This window comes from Otolemur garnettii, unplaced genomic scaffold (assembly GCF_000181295.1).
Source record: "Otolemur garnettii isolate 467f Iridium unplaced genomic scaffold, OtoGar3 scaffold00013, whole genome shotgun sequence".
NCBI classification, from domain to species: domain Eukaryota; kingdom Metazoa; phylum Chordata; class Mammalia; order Primates; family Galagidae; genus Otolemur; species Otolemur garnettii.
Window position 1 is genome coordinate 29671096 of NW_003852408.1, and position 12867 is coordinate 29683962.

General features: G+C 39.3%; 1 protein-coding gene across 1 annotated transcript in view; it reads right to left on the minus strand.

The window, feature by feature from the left end:
* Window positions 1–5393, minus strand: part of STRADB (STE20-related kinase adaptor beta) — a 24425-nt gene extending 19032 nt beyond the window's left edge. The window contains exons 1-2 of the mRNA XM_003785034.3: window positions 5182–5393; window positions 2151–2247 (exon numbers count right to left, since the gene is read on the minus strand). Coding sequence (XP_003785082.1) covers window positions 2151–2162 — 12 coding nt within the window. The 5' untranslated portion in view covers window positions 2163–2247; window positions 5182–5393. The remainder of the gene's footprint in view (window positions 1–2150; window positions 2248–5181) is intronic.
* Between the last annotated feature and the right edge of the window lie 7474 nt (window positions 5394–12867).

A 12867-nucleotide genomic window follows, 5' to 3' on the forward strand; every position in this document is an offset into this window, starting at 1 on the left:
TTTTTTTTTTTTTTTTTTTGCAGTTTTTGGCCAGAGCTGGGTTTGAACCTGCCACCTCCGGCATATGGTGCCAGCACCCTACCCCTTTGAGCCACAGGTGCCGCCCGTATGGAAAGTTTCTATTTCATCTTTATATAAAATTCCCAGCCCCTAAAAGTAATCACTATTAGATATGAAGACAGCTAAAACCACTCCATAAGGCAGAATAGTTTTTGCTCTCCTCTCCTAAAAAATGTGAGTATATTCATTAGCTGCCCAGGTTATAAAATAAGTAAATAACCATATCTATCCTTCAAAACATTTTTATATCCACACTGGATCAATTGGATGCTGATGAACATAATAGCTATGGATATATACATTAATCTGTTTCAGGCAGCACGATGATTTTATATTATCCACAAGTGAACTCCCTCAAAATATTTTTGAATATAATTTCTTTATCCCCTATAATAACAGCAAAGCAAAAAGCAGACCTTATGAAGACTCTAAAGAAAAATATTTTACATATTTCACATATGCTTCTCCTTTGGAAACATTTCTTAGTTCTCAAATAGAAGGTAAAACTTGAAACTTACAGAGGAATCCTCTAAGTTAAAATACCAACTTTATCTCGGTTGTACAAATTTCTCATTTAGGAAAATAAAAGTGAATATTTTGATTCAAAGGATTCTGAAATATTTTATCAGTGCAGATAAAATGTAATTCAAAGATAAAATTATCAACAAATTGCCCATTATCACATGTCACATCATATTCTCTCCAAAATCCACAATTATGGAATTAATAGATTAAGATAACCTTTTTCCAAAATTTGGAAGCCCTGGGCAACCACAACCCCCTGAATCTCAGAATCGTATCTGCCAAGTGAGAGGACTAGCCTAAATGCCCTTTTATATCTTCTCCAACTTACAAACTGATACGTAGTTTTAACAATCCTTTGAACCAAATCTGACCTACCACCTATTTTTGTGAATAAAGTTTTACTGGAATATTTTCATTCATTTACATATTGCCTATGACCATTTTTACACTGTAACAGCAGAAGAGTAGCTGTAACATAGATCATAAAGCATGAAAATACTATGGCCTTTACAGAAAAAGTTGCTGATCCCTTCTTTATAGAACAAGGTATTTCACTTCAGTGTATTTTCCAGCTACATAAAGCTTCCTTTTCAAGTGGCAAAGCTTTACTTCAAACCTTTTAAGTAAATGTATGATGTATTTTCCATATAACTAATGTTACAGTTTTCTAACTTCATACATAGTTCTGCCTCTCGGCCTTAGGCAACGGATGGAGTAGTTCGGCAGATTTAAATCTGAGAGACCTAGTTCCATTTCTTTGCAGTCTTGGGCAAACTCAAAATGAGGATAATATCACCTGCTTTGCCAATCACTCACAATTTTAAAGAATGAAAGAAATATATAAAAATATCTATAAACTGCAAATCATCATACATCATCCATCACTTTTTAAAAGATCACTGTCAAAATAAAAACTCCCTATTCCAACATTATATTATATATACGACAAGAGTAAAAGTCCTCAGGCTAGTTAATTTAAAGTAGATAACCATGGATCTAATATAAACAGAAAACCTTTTGGCATCTATACCTTGTGTTATATATTCATCTAAACTTTTTTTTTTTCTGTTAAGTCAAAGGGATAATTGTTATCACTTATGTTGCTGTTTAGTCAAATGAGAATTTACAAAAGGGATTTTTGAAAGCATAGCTAACTAGATGGGAGAACCACATCTAAATACAACATATGTATGAGAAAAAGTGAGTATGGGACAAAAGATTAGAAAAATAAGCATATTAAGAAAGTACAGACAATCATTTTGAAAGAAACAAAAACTCAACAATAATTTAATTCATTTCTAAAAACCAGAAGTTATTCAGGTCAAAAAAACATCTGGGAATATAAGCCTATCCATCTTTGAAAATTTTTTTTAGTAAAGACAGGGTCTCACCAAGCTGTTCTCAAACTCCTGGCCTCAAGCAATCCTTCTGCCTCAGCCTCCCAAATTCTAGGACTAAAGGCCTGAGCCACTAGGCCCAGCCATAATATGCCTTTTGTTATGGCTCTGGATTAATATTTAACTACTCTAACACCCCTAATCAGATCTACCTTAACAAAGACTTACCAAAAGAGACATTGAATCGCTTTAATTCACAGAAAGTGACAAAAATCCATCTATTCCAAAGATTTCTGTTTTATCTTCAAGATGCAGAAATACCTTCCTATAAAAAACAAAAGCAAAATAATTCAGATTCACATAAAAGTTCCTTGAAGAACCAGTTGCCATAAACTCATCTAAAGTTTAGGTAGCTCTTTCTTAACACAAGGATTAGAGATATTCTAAAAAGTATCTTCAAAGAGCATTTATTTTTACTAAACACTGTTTGGAATCTGGTATCACAACAGAAAAGTGAAGTGAAAATAAGGGAGGTTCTGAGTATTTCTAAAGCTTCAATATATACTTGCATCTCTCCTTCCCTATCTTTGTTGTTTTTTTTTTTAAAAACTCTTAACAAATGTAAAAGCAATATAGAATATCAATTTTGGACCCACTTTTGATACATGTACACTTATAAATAAACTCTAAGACTTTCCAATGGGTCCAGTTACAAGTAAACTCTGAGAGATTCCAAAGCTTTTTATTGAATTAATTATCTATTAAAGTCATTTAGGATCCCTGACCAGCAAATATGAAAAAGAATCAAGATTAGTAACACACTAGGAATCAACGTGTTCTTAATGGCATATGTTTAAGAAAAAAGAGAATTTTTTCTCTAGTTTTCATGCAAAAAAATAATTTTGTAGGTTAAATTTTTTTTACCTTATGATTTTTAGTTCTCAATTCTACTCTCAAAATTTGTTGACAGATATCAAAGATTTACAAATTATAATGGAAGTAATTCTTATCCATTTTCACTAAACAATACTCTTCTCTGAAGATTCTGCAACAGATTCAGAGGTTTAAAATAATAACTTCTTCATATTCAAGGAATACAAAAGCATCATCAAAGGTTTCCAGATCTTTACTATTAATAATAGAAAGGGTTGCAATGTAGTTTCCTGATGCAGGGTATTCCATTACATCTAACCAATGTCTCTTTCATCTAAATTGTGTTTCATATTTCACTTGATTGAGGCATCTACAAATATCTGAGCAAAAAGAGAACATGAGATTTTGTAAACCATAAATACTATAGAGGACTATCCAGTTTTACTGCTAAGGAAAGAAATGAATTTATTCAAGGATGTTCACTGTGGGAGGAAGAACCTAAAAGAGTATAATGATTTCGCCACCTGTAATTCATTACCATGAATTTAAGGCCCTGAATTTTGCTGTGTTATAGAATGGGGAAGCAATGCCTACCCTGCCTACCTTACAAGGTGATGGACATCAAATGACATATGTCTGAAAATGCTCGTAAATACCAAGCATTGTATCAACAATAAAAGCTTGAGCAGAAACTCTGAAAGGTATACTTGAATATACTGATGGCAGTAGAAAATAGTTAAGACTCATTTGGAAAGAAAGTTAGCACTACTGAATCGTGAAATATTCACACCTTCTGACCTAGTAAAATTCCCATTGCAGTAATCTCTTCCAAGAAGATAACCAAATACACAGAAAGTTGTTACCCTGTTATCTATAACAGTCAAGTGTTCATTCCACAAGTACTTAATGAACAGCCCTGTGCTGGGCACTGGGGACACACAATGGTAAACAAGGCAGACAAGGCCCTAACCTATAATAGTAGCTGACTTTCTTAACAATTAGAAAGGTTAGGGATGTTGTCATGATTAACTGAATTTTCTGGTTACCATGATTTTATGTCCTGCTTTTTTCAGCAGTATACGAAAATGAAAAAAGTAGAATTATTAAAATCTGTAGGTTGTTACTGATTTTGTTGTCTTAACAATTTGAAACTCCATTATATTATCTACTTTTCAGAAAAGCGCAGAAGTGGTCACAATCTGTGAGAATTGTTAGTATTAAGAGAGATGTCCCTATGGAGTGGTTTAATCCCAGAGGTTTTTGCTTTAGACACCAGACTATTAAGAGATAATTTTACAAGACATTTTGAGGTCAAGGCAGCAGCTGCACCAACCAAGACCGTGGGGGTGGGGGTTTTGCTGTTAATTTTCTCCTGCATACTCTTTCACTAGATATGAATATAAATCCCTTTTTAAAAAACAATCATACTTAAGAGATTTATATTTCTAAATATATTCACAAGTACATTAGTGTTGTCCCTTGCATTTGCATCTAAAAATCTGATTGTGATAAAGCTTTATGAATAGATTGTTCCATAGTACACTGGTTTATACGAAGACTTTAATCTGAAAGATTAACATTTTTAACATTCTGAGGAAAGCAAAGGGTGCATCTCCTTACAAGCCAGTGGGGTTTGAGTCAGACTTCCAACAGAGGCCATTGTTACAAAGAATGTAAAAACAAACAAAAAGAAAAAGATTCAAGTCTCTGTTCAACTTTAAAATCACCGAAATTTCAAAGTAATCTTGGGAACCTATAAAATCTTAGCAAAGATCACAGGGATGCACAGCTCGGTATCATGACTCATGCCTTCAACAAACGTTTACTGAGCGTCTACTGTGTGCCAGGCACCGCGCTGGACCCCAGGCTCTGTGTCACAAATCCTGATCAAGTTTTGAGAAGGGTATTTGACACAACAAATCCACGAGGAGAAAACACGGTGAACTTAATACCAAAGGCAAAACGACGCTTGAGCATTTAATTTGGTAAAAGGTTTCTTCTAGTCCGGCTTGAAGGCGACTCTGTCGCGAATTTGCAGAAGGTGGCAAATAAGAGCCGGGGCTGGAGGGTGCTTTCTGTTTGGAAACGGGCCAGGCCCGCGAGCTCGGCCGAAGGTGAAAGCCCGGCAGAAAGAGGACAGCACCGGCGGCTCGGGCCCCGCGCACCTGGCGGCCAACCCAGCGGTCGCCACCACGCAGGCAAAAGACTCGCGGGCGGGCTCCCAGATGAACCAGAGCTGCGCACCGCGGGGGTCGCACACCACACCAGAGGGGACGACCAGCTCCAGTCTCGGGCTTCCCGGGGCATGTGCGGAACGAGCTGCACTCCCTCCCGTCCCCGACCGGCCCCTAGACCTCCCCCTCCCCGGTCCGCCTCCCCTCTTTACCCCAGCGGCGACTACGGCCAGCGACTCTCTTCAGGGTGCCAGCGGTGCGGGACCCGGGCGGGCACCGGAGCCGGGAGACCCCGGTGCCCGGCTCGCGGAGGGGCGAGGCGAGCGCGCTAGGCCAGCTCCCACCAACACAGCCGAGACTGGGACAGTCGGCTTGGACTTCTGCCCCAGGCCCGGGCTACGCGCAGGGACCGCATTCGCCCCACCCCGGCTGGGGTCGCCGCAGCCCCGCCCCATGCCGCAGAGAGAAGGCGGGGCCTACGACCCTGGGGGCGGAGCACATGGAAAACCACAAGTCCCGGCAGGCCGTGCGCTGGAGCCGTGGAGACTGCTGGGAGAGTGGTTTTCGTCGCGCTTCGCCAGTTGTGTGGGGGCTGCCATTGACTCGGCGTCATTGCAGAAACGAGGTCGCCAAGTGATGATGCTGTGAAGTCGGCCGCCAGTCCCTGCCACGCCCGGGCAGTTACTGGCAGCAGCTGCAGCTTAGGCTGCCGCTTCAAGGCTGCCGCCGCTTTAGAAGCTTCTTCTTGAGAGAGCGCGGGCGGACGACGGAGGACGCCGAGCCATTCCGGTGAGTAACCTTCCCGCGCACGACTCAAACTTGCCCTTGACAACTTCCTCTGAAGGCGGAGGAGCATCCCTGTCCCGCGCTCTTGAGATCCTCGAAGGTCACACGCCAGACGCCAGAGGGAAGGCTGGGTTTCTGCCCCGTGGTAGGGATTGGGTTGTTTCCAAGGGGTGGGTGCAGAGTGATGGGCGCTGAGATGTGGCCTCGGTATTCACATCATTCGCAGTTCAGAGGATTGGCAGCCTGTCATCTTATGCCGGACGGCATCCATCTGGAGCCCTTTTTAAGCAAGAGGGGTTTAGTGTGTGAACATTAATCCTTAAGCTTCGGTCACCATCTGCGATGTAAGCGGGAGGAGAGGATACTGGAAAAAGCTTTTTCTGTGCTGAATAGGATTGGGCTTTTCTTGCCATTTTGAGGTAGACATCACACGTCTTTTAAAAGAAAAACAGTTGACTTTAGTTTGAAGCGTCGATAATGGATATTGATAGATGTCCTTTATAGCACTAGCATAAAAATAACCTCCCAAACAATTTAAAACATTTCTGGGTCGTAATAATAGAGGTAAACTCAGTTACTTTTTCACACATCTTTTACTTAGACCTCCTGTTTCTGCACCGAAAAGAAAGGTAACTTTTTACTGGAAATTCATCAAGCTGGAATGGACCATAGGAACAAAAAATAAATGAACTCTTCCACTTCTTGATCTGTCTCATATTTTTCCCTTTCAAATCGTTGCTGTTGAATTGGAAATCTGAGTGATCTCCAGTCTGTTAATGGTGATGAGGTGACACTTAGAACAGATTGTGAAGGACTTCTCCTTGTGAGAAAAGGCAGGGATGAAGATACTTTGTCATCACAGCAGTTATTCCAGCTTCCTATTCTTAAAGTTGTGATGTCCAGCAAGTCAGCACGCACATACTGTGTGAAAACAGTGTTTTGTTATTTTACAGACTTTTATTCATACAATGGAAGAGGTCAGAAGGAACCAACATTTGAATAGTTGCGATCTGCCTGGCATTCCAGCTTACTTAATCACTTTAGCAAATTTGTTGCACTGATTGGAGACTCAGGCTTTGCTTATGTCACAAGTAGAAATTTAAGTCTAGATCTCTGCCTTACCTCAGAAGTACAGGTCAGGTAACATACCTGCTTCAGAAATTACAGACGTTAACAGTTGAATGGCTAAAAAGGATTTTTCAGTATTATTAACTAAGACTGATTCCACACCTTGGAGGTCTAGAGCCAGTCCTGAACCCTTGCTGCAGTGCTTTTGAACAAGTCTTTCTGTCTGCAGTTCCTCACAGGGCTGCTCAATAAGACCTTAAAAGCCAATTCCAAATCCATTTCACTTTACTTATGTGAGAAATGACAGGATTGAACCTTCAGCACAGGATCCTTTCCAGTTCCTTTCAGCACAAGGATCCTTTGCAGTTCACAGGTTTTTTGAGTCTACAGTTGAAAATAATGAGCCTGGGCGGCACCTGTGGCTCAACAAGTAGGCTTAAAACAGTATTTTTCCACTCTAAAGAGTGATTTTATGTATCTAATAGACACTTCTATAGTGCTTACACTGTTTTAAGCCAAATAACCTTTAAGCCTCTGACAACATTAGAAATACTTAATATTAGGCTGGGCATGGAGATCATTAGATCCTTTGGGCAGAGATGGTTGAATACTGTTTGTCTTTTTGTAATACTTTTGGTTCAACTCAAGTGTCACTTATTGACAGCTATCTAATAAATAGCTGAATGAGCAGTTTTAGGAGTCTGCTGACCTAAAGTTACAGTTTGCATTTCTTTATTTATGGCATGGCAGCAGGGACTTTCCTTAATGAATAACCTGTGGAGCCTGTCCTTCACAAGTGCTTGAGGCCTTGGCCTTCTTTTTTGCATAAGGAGTTGGTAGGGGAGAGGGTGCTGAGATTTTCCTTTACACTCCTATTCTCACCTATTCGAATCTTTTCAAATGTAAGGAGTCCATTTAAATCCTGCCTCCTTGGTGAAGCCTTATCACTTCAGCTAGAAAAGAACCCTCCTCCCACTGACAATCTATAGCAGGTGTCCTCAAACTATGGCCTACAGGCCACATGCAGCTTGCCTAGGACATTTATCCAGCCTGCCAGGTGTTTTTGCCACCACTGCCTGTCCTGCTTAGCAGCCGACTAGTCCCAGGCCACCATTTGGTCTTCCAACGGCCTGAGGAACAGTGACTGGTCCCCTGTTTAAAAAGTTTGAGGACCCCTGATCTATAGGACAATTCTATTGCAAAACTCATTAAATATTTATTATCTGGTGGTATCTTAGTTTCTTAAATTTCTTAGCTCATTAGTTATTATATCTAATCTAGATCCTGGAGATCATTAGATCCTTGGGGCAGAGATAGTTGTATACTACTGTTTGTCTTTTTGTAATACTTTTGGTTCCAGAGGCATTTATTGACAGCTATCTAATAAATAGCTGATTGACCAGTTGTTAACTGAAGTTACTTTTTGATGTTTCTCTTATGTAATTGTTCTAAGTTTATTCCTACCTTTACTACTGACTCATATAATCTTGGGAATATCTTGTTTTACTACCTGACAGTGGTTTATTCATGCCAGAGAATGAGCATGCAAAGCCTGCTGGTGGTATAGAGATGGCGCTAATTCATTTTGTACAGGTCATTGACGTCTTTGATACTTCTCTATATTTGTCTGTCAGCGCTTACCATACTTTGAATTCTTTCTCTTTAGAAAGCTTTTTGACAAGTCACAGAAAAGAAAAGAATAGTTAAAATAAAATAGGGCCTAATTTAAGAATATTAATACTATATTGTGTGACAGTGGTGTTGATAAGTTGTTCATGTTAATGGTGAAAGAATTTACCTACCAGTTTTAATTAATAGTTTGTTTCAGCAGCAATTATTTATTACATTGCTTGAGGTCCTGCCATATATTCTTACTCTGGTTTTGATGTGCAAAGAAAAGGAAAGAAAGACATGGCACCTTCCCTTTCTTTTTAAGAAGGCTTTCAGGGAGTAAATTGTAATATATGTACGAAAGAAACAAATTAGTTGCTGAGTTGGAGAAGAAAGGTAGGAGGGTAGGAGAGGCAACTTTGGATCAAGTGGACTGGTACCTTCTTTCTGAAGATGACTTGAAGTGGTTACCATATAGAGAACAAGAGGGAAGAGTACAGGTCCAGGGGAAGACAATTACAAAGGCCCAGAGATAAGAAGAGAGTGTGATGAGGAAGTGAAAGGAAGTGACAAAAGGCCTTTGGCTGAATATGAGCAAGGAGGAGAGTGGTGCAGGATGAAAGAAGTAGGCAAAAACCAGACTGGGTCAGATCTCTGAGTCTGTGGTTAGAGGTTTGGATTTTATTCTAGATTTTATGTGAAACTTGGAATTTTTTTCTAAAAGGAATTTAGTTTTAAAAACATTATTCTTGCTATCTTATAGGAAATGAAGAGGAACAAGAGATTAAGCATGGAGCCCAATTATAGATCTAAGAGATAACGGTTTGAACTAGGTTAGTAGAAGAGGAGATGGAGAAAAGTGGGTAGATTTGAGGTATATATGGGTAGTAAACTGCAGGATGTTAATGGATTGGAAGTGGCAGGGTGAGAGAAGGGAGGAATCCAGTATTCAGTGAATGAGAGTTAGTCAGCCTGTGGGAAATTTGAGTGGAGCTCAGGAAGAAGTCTGTCTGGAGAGCCAGATTGGGAGTTGTGAATACTGAAGGGGTGGTTTAATTGACAGCAGTGGTTGGTTGGCAAAAAGGTAAATGGAGGGAAAAAAAGTCAGAAAACCACACAAACAACAAGAAGAAATGTGGTCACAATCAGAACTCTGGAACACAGCAGCATGTAAGGATCAAGGGAAGGGAACTGGATGATCCAGGGAGGAGTTTGAGAATGAGCATTGTGAGAGGAAGGCTCCAGGAAAGCCAAGGACGGGAAGTTGAAGTAGGGAATAGTCAACAACGTGAACTGGAGGTGACCTAAGATAACAACTAAGCAGGTATGATTGGATTGGTTTACAGGGACTGGTGATGACCCAAGGGAGAGTGGTTTCAGGAGAAATCAGCTCTTAGTGGGGTTGAGGTGTGAATAAAAGAAGAGAAAAATGAGAGTAAATATTCTTTGGAGAGGCTGGGGTGAAAACAGAAGGCAGTAGCTAGAAGAAAAGCCAAAATTTGGGGGAAGGCAGATTTTTTAAATTTCATCTATTTTTAATGGAAGATATGAGCATGTTTAATAAGTCAGGGAAGAGGGTACAACTGGTAGAGGAAAGGGTTAACCAATGGAGAAAGATCTAGAGAAGTCAGGAGACTCTCAAGTGACTTAAATTCCATCTCTTTTTTAACTGGGTATGTGCATACACATGGTAGAAGAACAAAAGATGTATGATGAAAAGTAAGTTTCTCTCCCTTCCTGCCTTCTAGCCACCCTGTTCCTTTCTTAAGAGGATTACTAATTTACACTCCCATCAACAAGAGTGCAAGTGTGTGATTGAGATTGTGTTTGTACTTAATTCTCAGAGTTTGGAGAGAAAGCTGGCTGTAGATTACATGAATTTATCAGTGGAAAGAAAGAGAATAAGAGAACACTCAGAGGGTCAGAGATGGTTGAGAGAAGATGTGGTATGGAATTGTTTCAGAGGAGAAAGGGTCGTTTAAGAGGATAAAGGAGGGCATGTCTGTGCTGTGAGGTCCGTAGTTGATGACTGAATTCACAGCAGCATCTTACCATATAGTTTTCAAGAGAACTTAAAATGCATATCAACCCAGAAAATGGCCAAAAATTCATCACTTTTGTCAATAGATGTTTGGAGTCCAAGTGCTGAAGCTCTGCCTCTGCTCTTACTGCTTTGGGCCATAGGTATATCATATCAGTGCCTTTTGGGGCTATTCAGGCCAGTGGTGTAAGGCAAAACAAAGGGAAGCTTGTTGGTTAAGAAAGAGCACTCTGTCTGGAGGAAAAGAGGAGGAGGAGGGAGAGAGTGGAAACCAACTAAAATGTCTGTCTCTGAGATGCTAGTACTGTTTCTAAAGCAAGCAATTTAACAACTTTAAAACAGACAAAAACATTTCTTTTCGATCATTCTTATCTTTCTCAGCTAGTGCTAGGATAGACCATTGAATTTGCTTTTGTTTTATTTTTAGTCACAAAATGAGGCTTATTTAAAATGAAGATATCTAATTGTTTCTCATTTGGTGTGGGGCTTATTTTAAATGTATTTATAATCAGCTGCAAATGTTCGTAGTGAAGAATGTCTTAAAACTAAGCAATGAGCCAAAGAAAGGTTCAGTTTAGCTTTCCGGTGAGACTGACAACTAGTTCTTTTTAGTTATTACAAGAAAAGTCTGTACTGTGTTATTGCTATAAAAATGATAAATTACCCTGTTAATACCAAACTCTTATGTAGTTTTTCACAAAGCAAATACATTGTTTTCTTTAGAATGTTCAATCTTAGCTTGATTTTGTTTGTCAAGGCATTCATTTAGTTGATGTCAGACTGAAAATGGATTAATAATCAACTTTGTTCCCCTTAAATTCTGTAATTCAGTGTATTAACATTTTTAATCATTAAGTTTATAGGTAGGTGGCATGTATTGCAAACCTACTATGTGTCGTTTGCTGTTAGGTTTTGGACATAGAAAAATAAGATATCTTCCTTCACAGAGCTCACAGTATACTCAGGAAGAAATGACTAGGGACCATCTCATCTTCTTGGATTAGCCAAAAAGAGGATTCAGTAAATACTGATTAAGAGCAAAATCATGATGAAAACTTTTTTAATTTTCTAAACACTTTTTTCCATATTGTAATCCACTCTATATTTCCTTATAGTGAATAATAGTAAAATTCTAACAAAAGAAGAGAGAATAACTTAAGCATTTCTTGGGAGGTAGTAAAGAAAGGACACAGCGTATTCATAGCCAGCCTAGGGAAAAGAATACCAGGTGAGAAAAGCAGCTGGTGACAGTGCCAAAGAAGAAAAGAAAGCCAACTAAATCCCTGATGCTGGAGGGATGAAAGAGATACTTGGGAAACCAGCCAAGGGCAGAAAAATAGGCCCTACGGTTCAGTCTCAAGCAGACACTTTGTGGGTTCTCTGATAAACTGGTTATCTGGTGTTTCACAGCCAACAGCACGTTAGAAAGGGTGAGGCATAGGAGCAACAGCCAAGTGTAATGGTTGATAGCCTCCTAGTGAGCAGGGAAACAAAGTTAGAAGTGGACTTAAAATCTGAAGAAATTAGCAATTTGGGACCAATTGGTATAGGGAGAAAGAACTCTTTAGCTGTGGATGGGTCTAGAATTCTTCTTGTTGTGGGGGAAGATAAGAACAGATTGCCTTTTATTCTCCGATCTTGGCGACATCACCCAAAAAGAGCCCCTTAAAGGCTTATAATGTTAGAGGATATCACAGTAGTCATTATAGTACAGTAATTGCTATTCATAGTAATGACCCTGGGTCATCAAATAATTTATTTTTTTTTTTTTTTTAGCTCCCATGGCAATTTATTGGACTTTTCCTCATTATCATGTCTTAACTTTAGGGGGAAAACATTTTACCATCAATATTTGTAAAATAAGAAAACTGTGGAAAACAAAGTATTAAAGATTGGGAGAGGTTGCCATAATAAAACAGACTTGGGTTTGATTCCTGGCTTTTGCTTGTTTAGGCAAAGTAATTAACCACTGAGCCTCAGTTTTCATATCTATAAAATGGTGGTGATAATATATCCACATCATGTGATTGTGAGGATGAAAGGGGACTGTCATACTCAGAAAGCATTTAACATGATGCCTGGCACGTGGTTAAGTATAGTTGGAAATTAAGTTGGAGAGATTCCTGAGGAGATAAAGGACCCAAGAAAGAATCCTGAAGAATTGGGTATGCCATTAAAAGCAGGTGGGGAAAGAGAGTGCTTAAATTTCTTCAGCTACCTAGTTACTATATCCTTCAAGCTCTGAATCTAATTGTTTCCTGAGTTGCAAATATCCAGTAGCCATATCTCAAAAAATGTATTTGTTCTTATTTGGACAAATCAAAATCATCCCGTACATGTCAATTCTTCCTCAAAAAGTAATCTTTTGGTGGCTCGGCGCCTATAGCTCAAC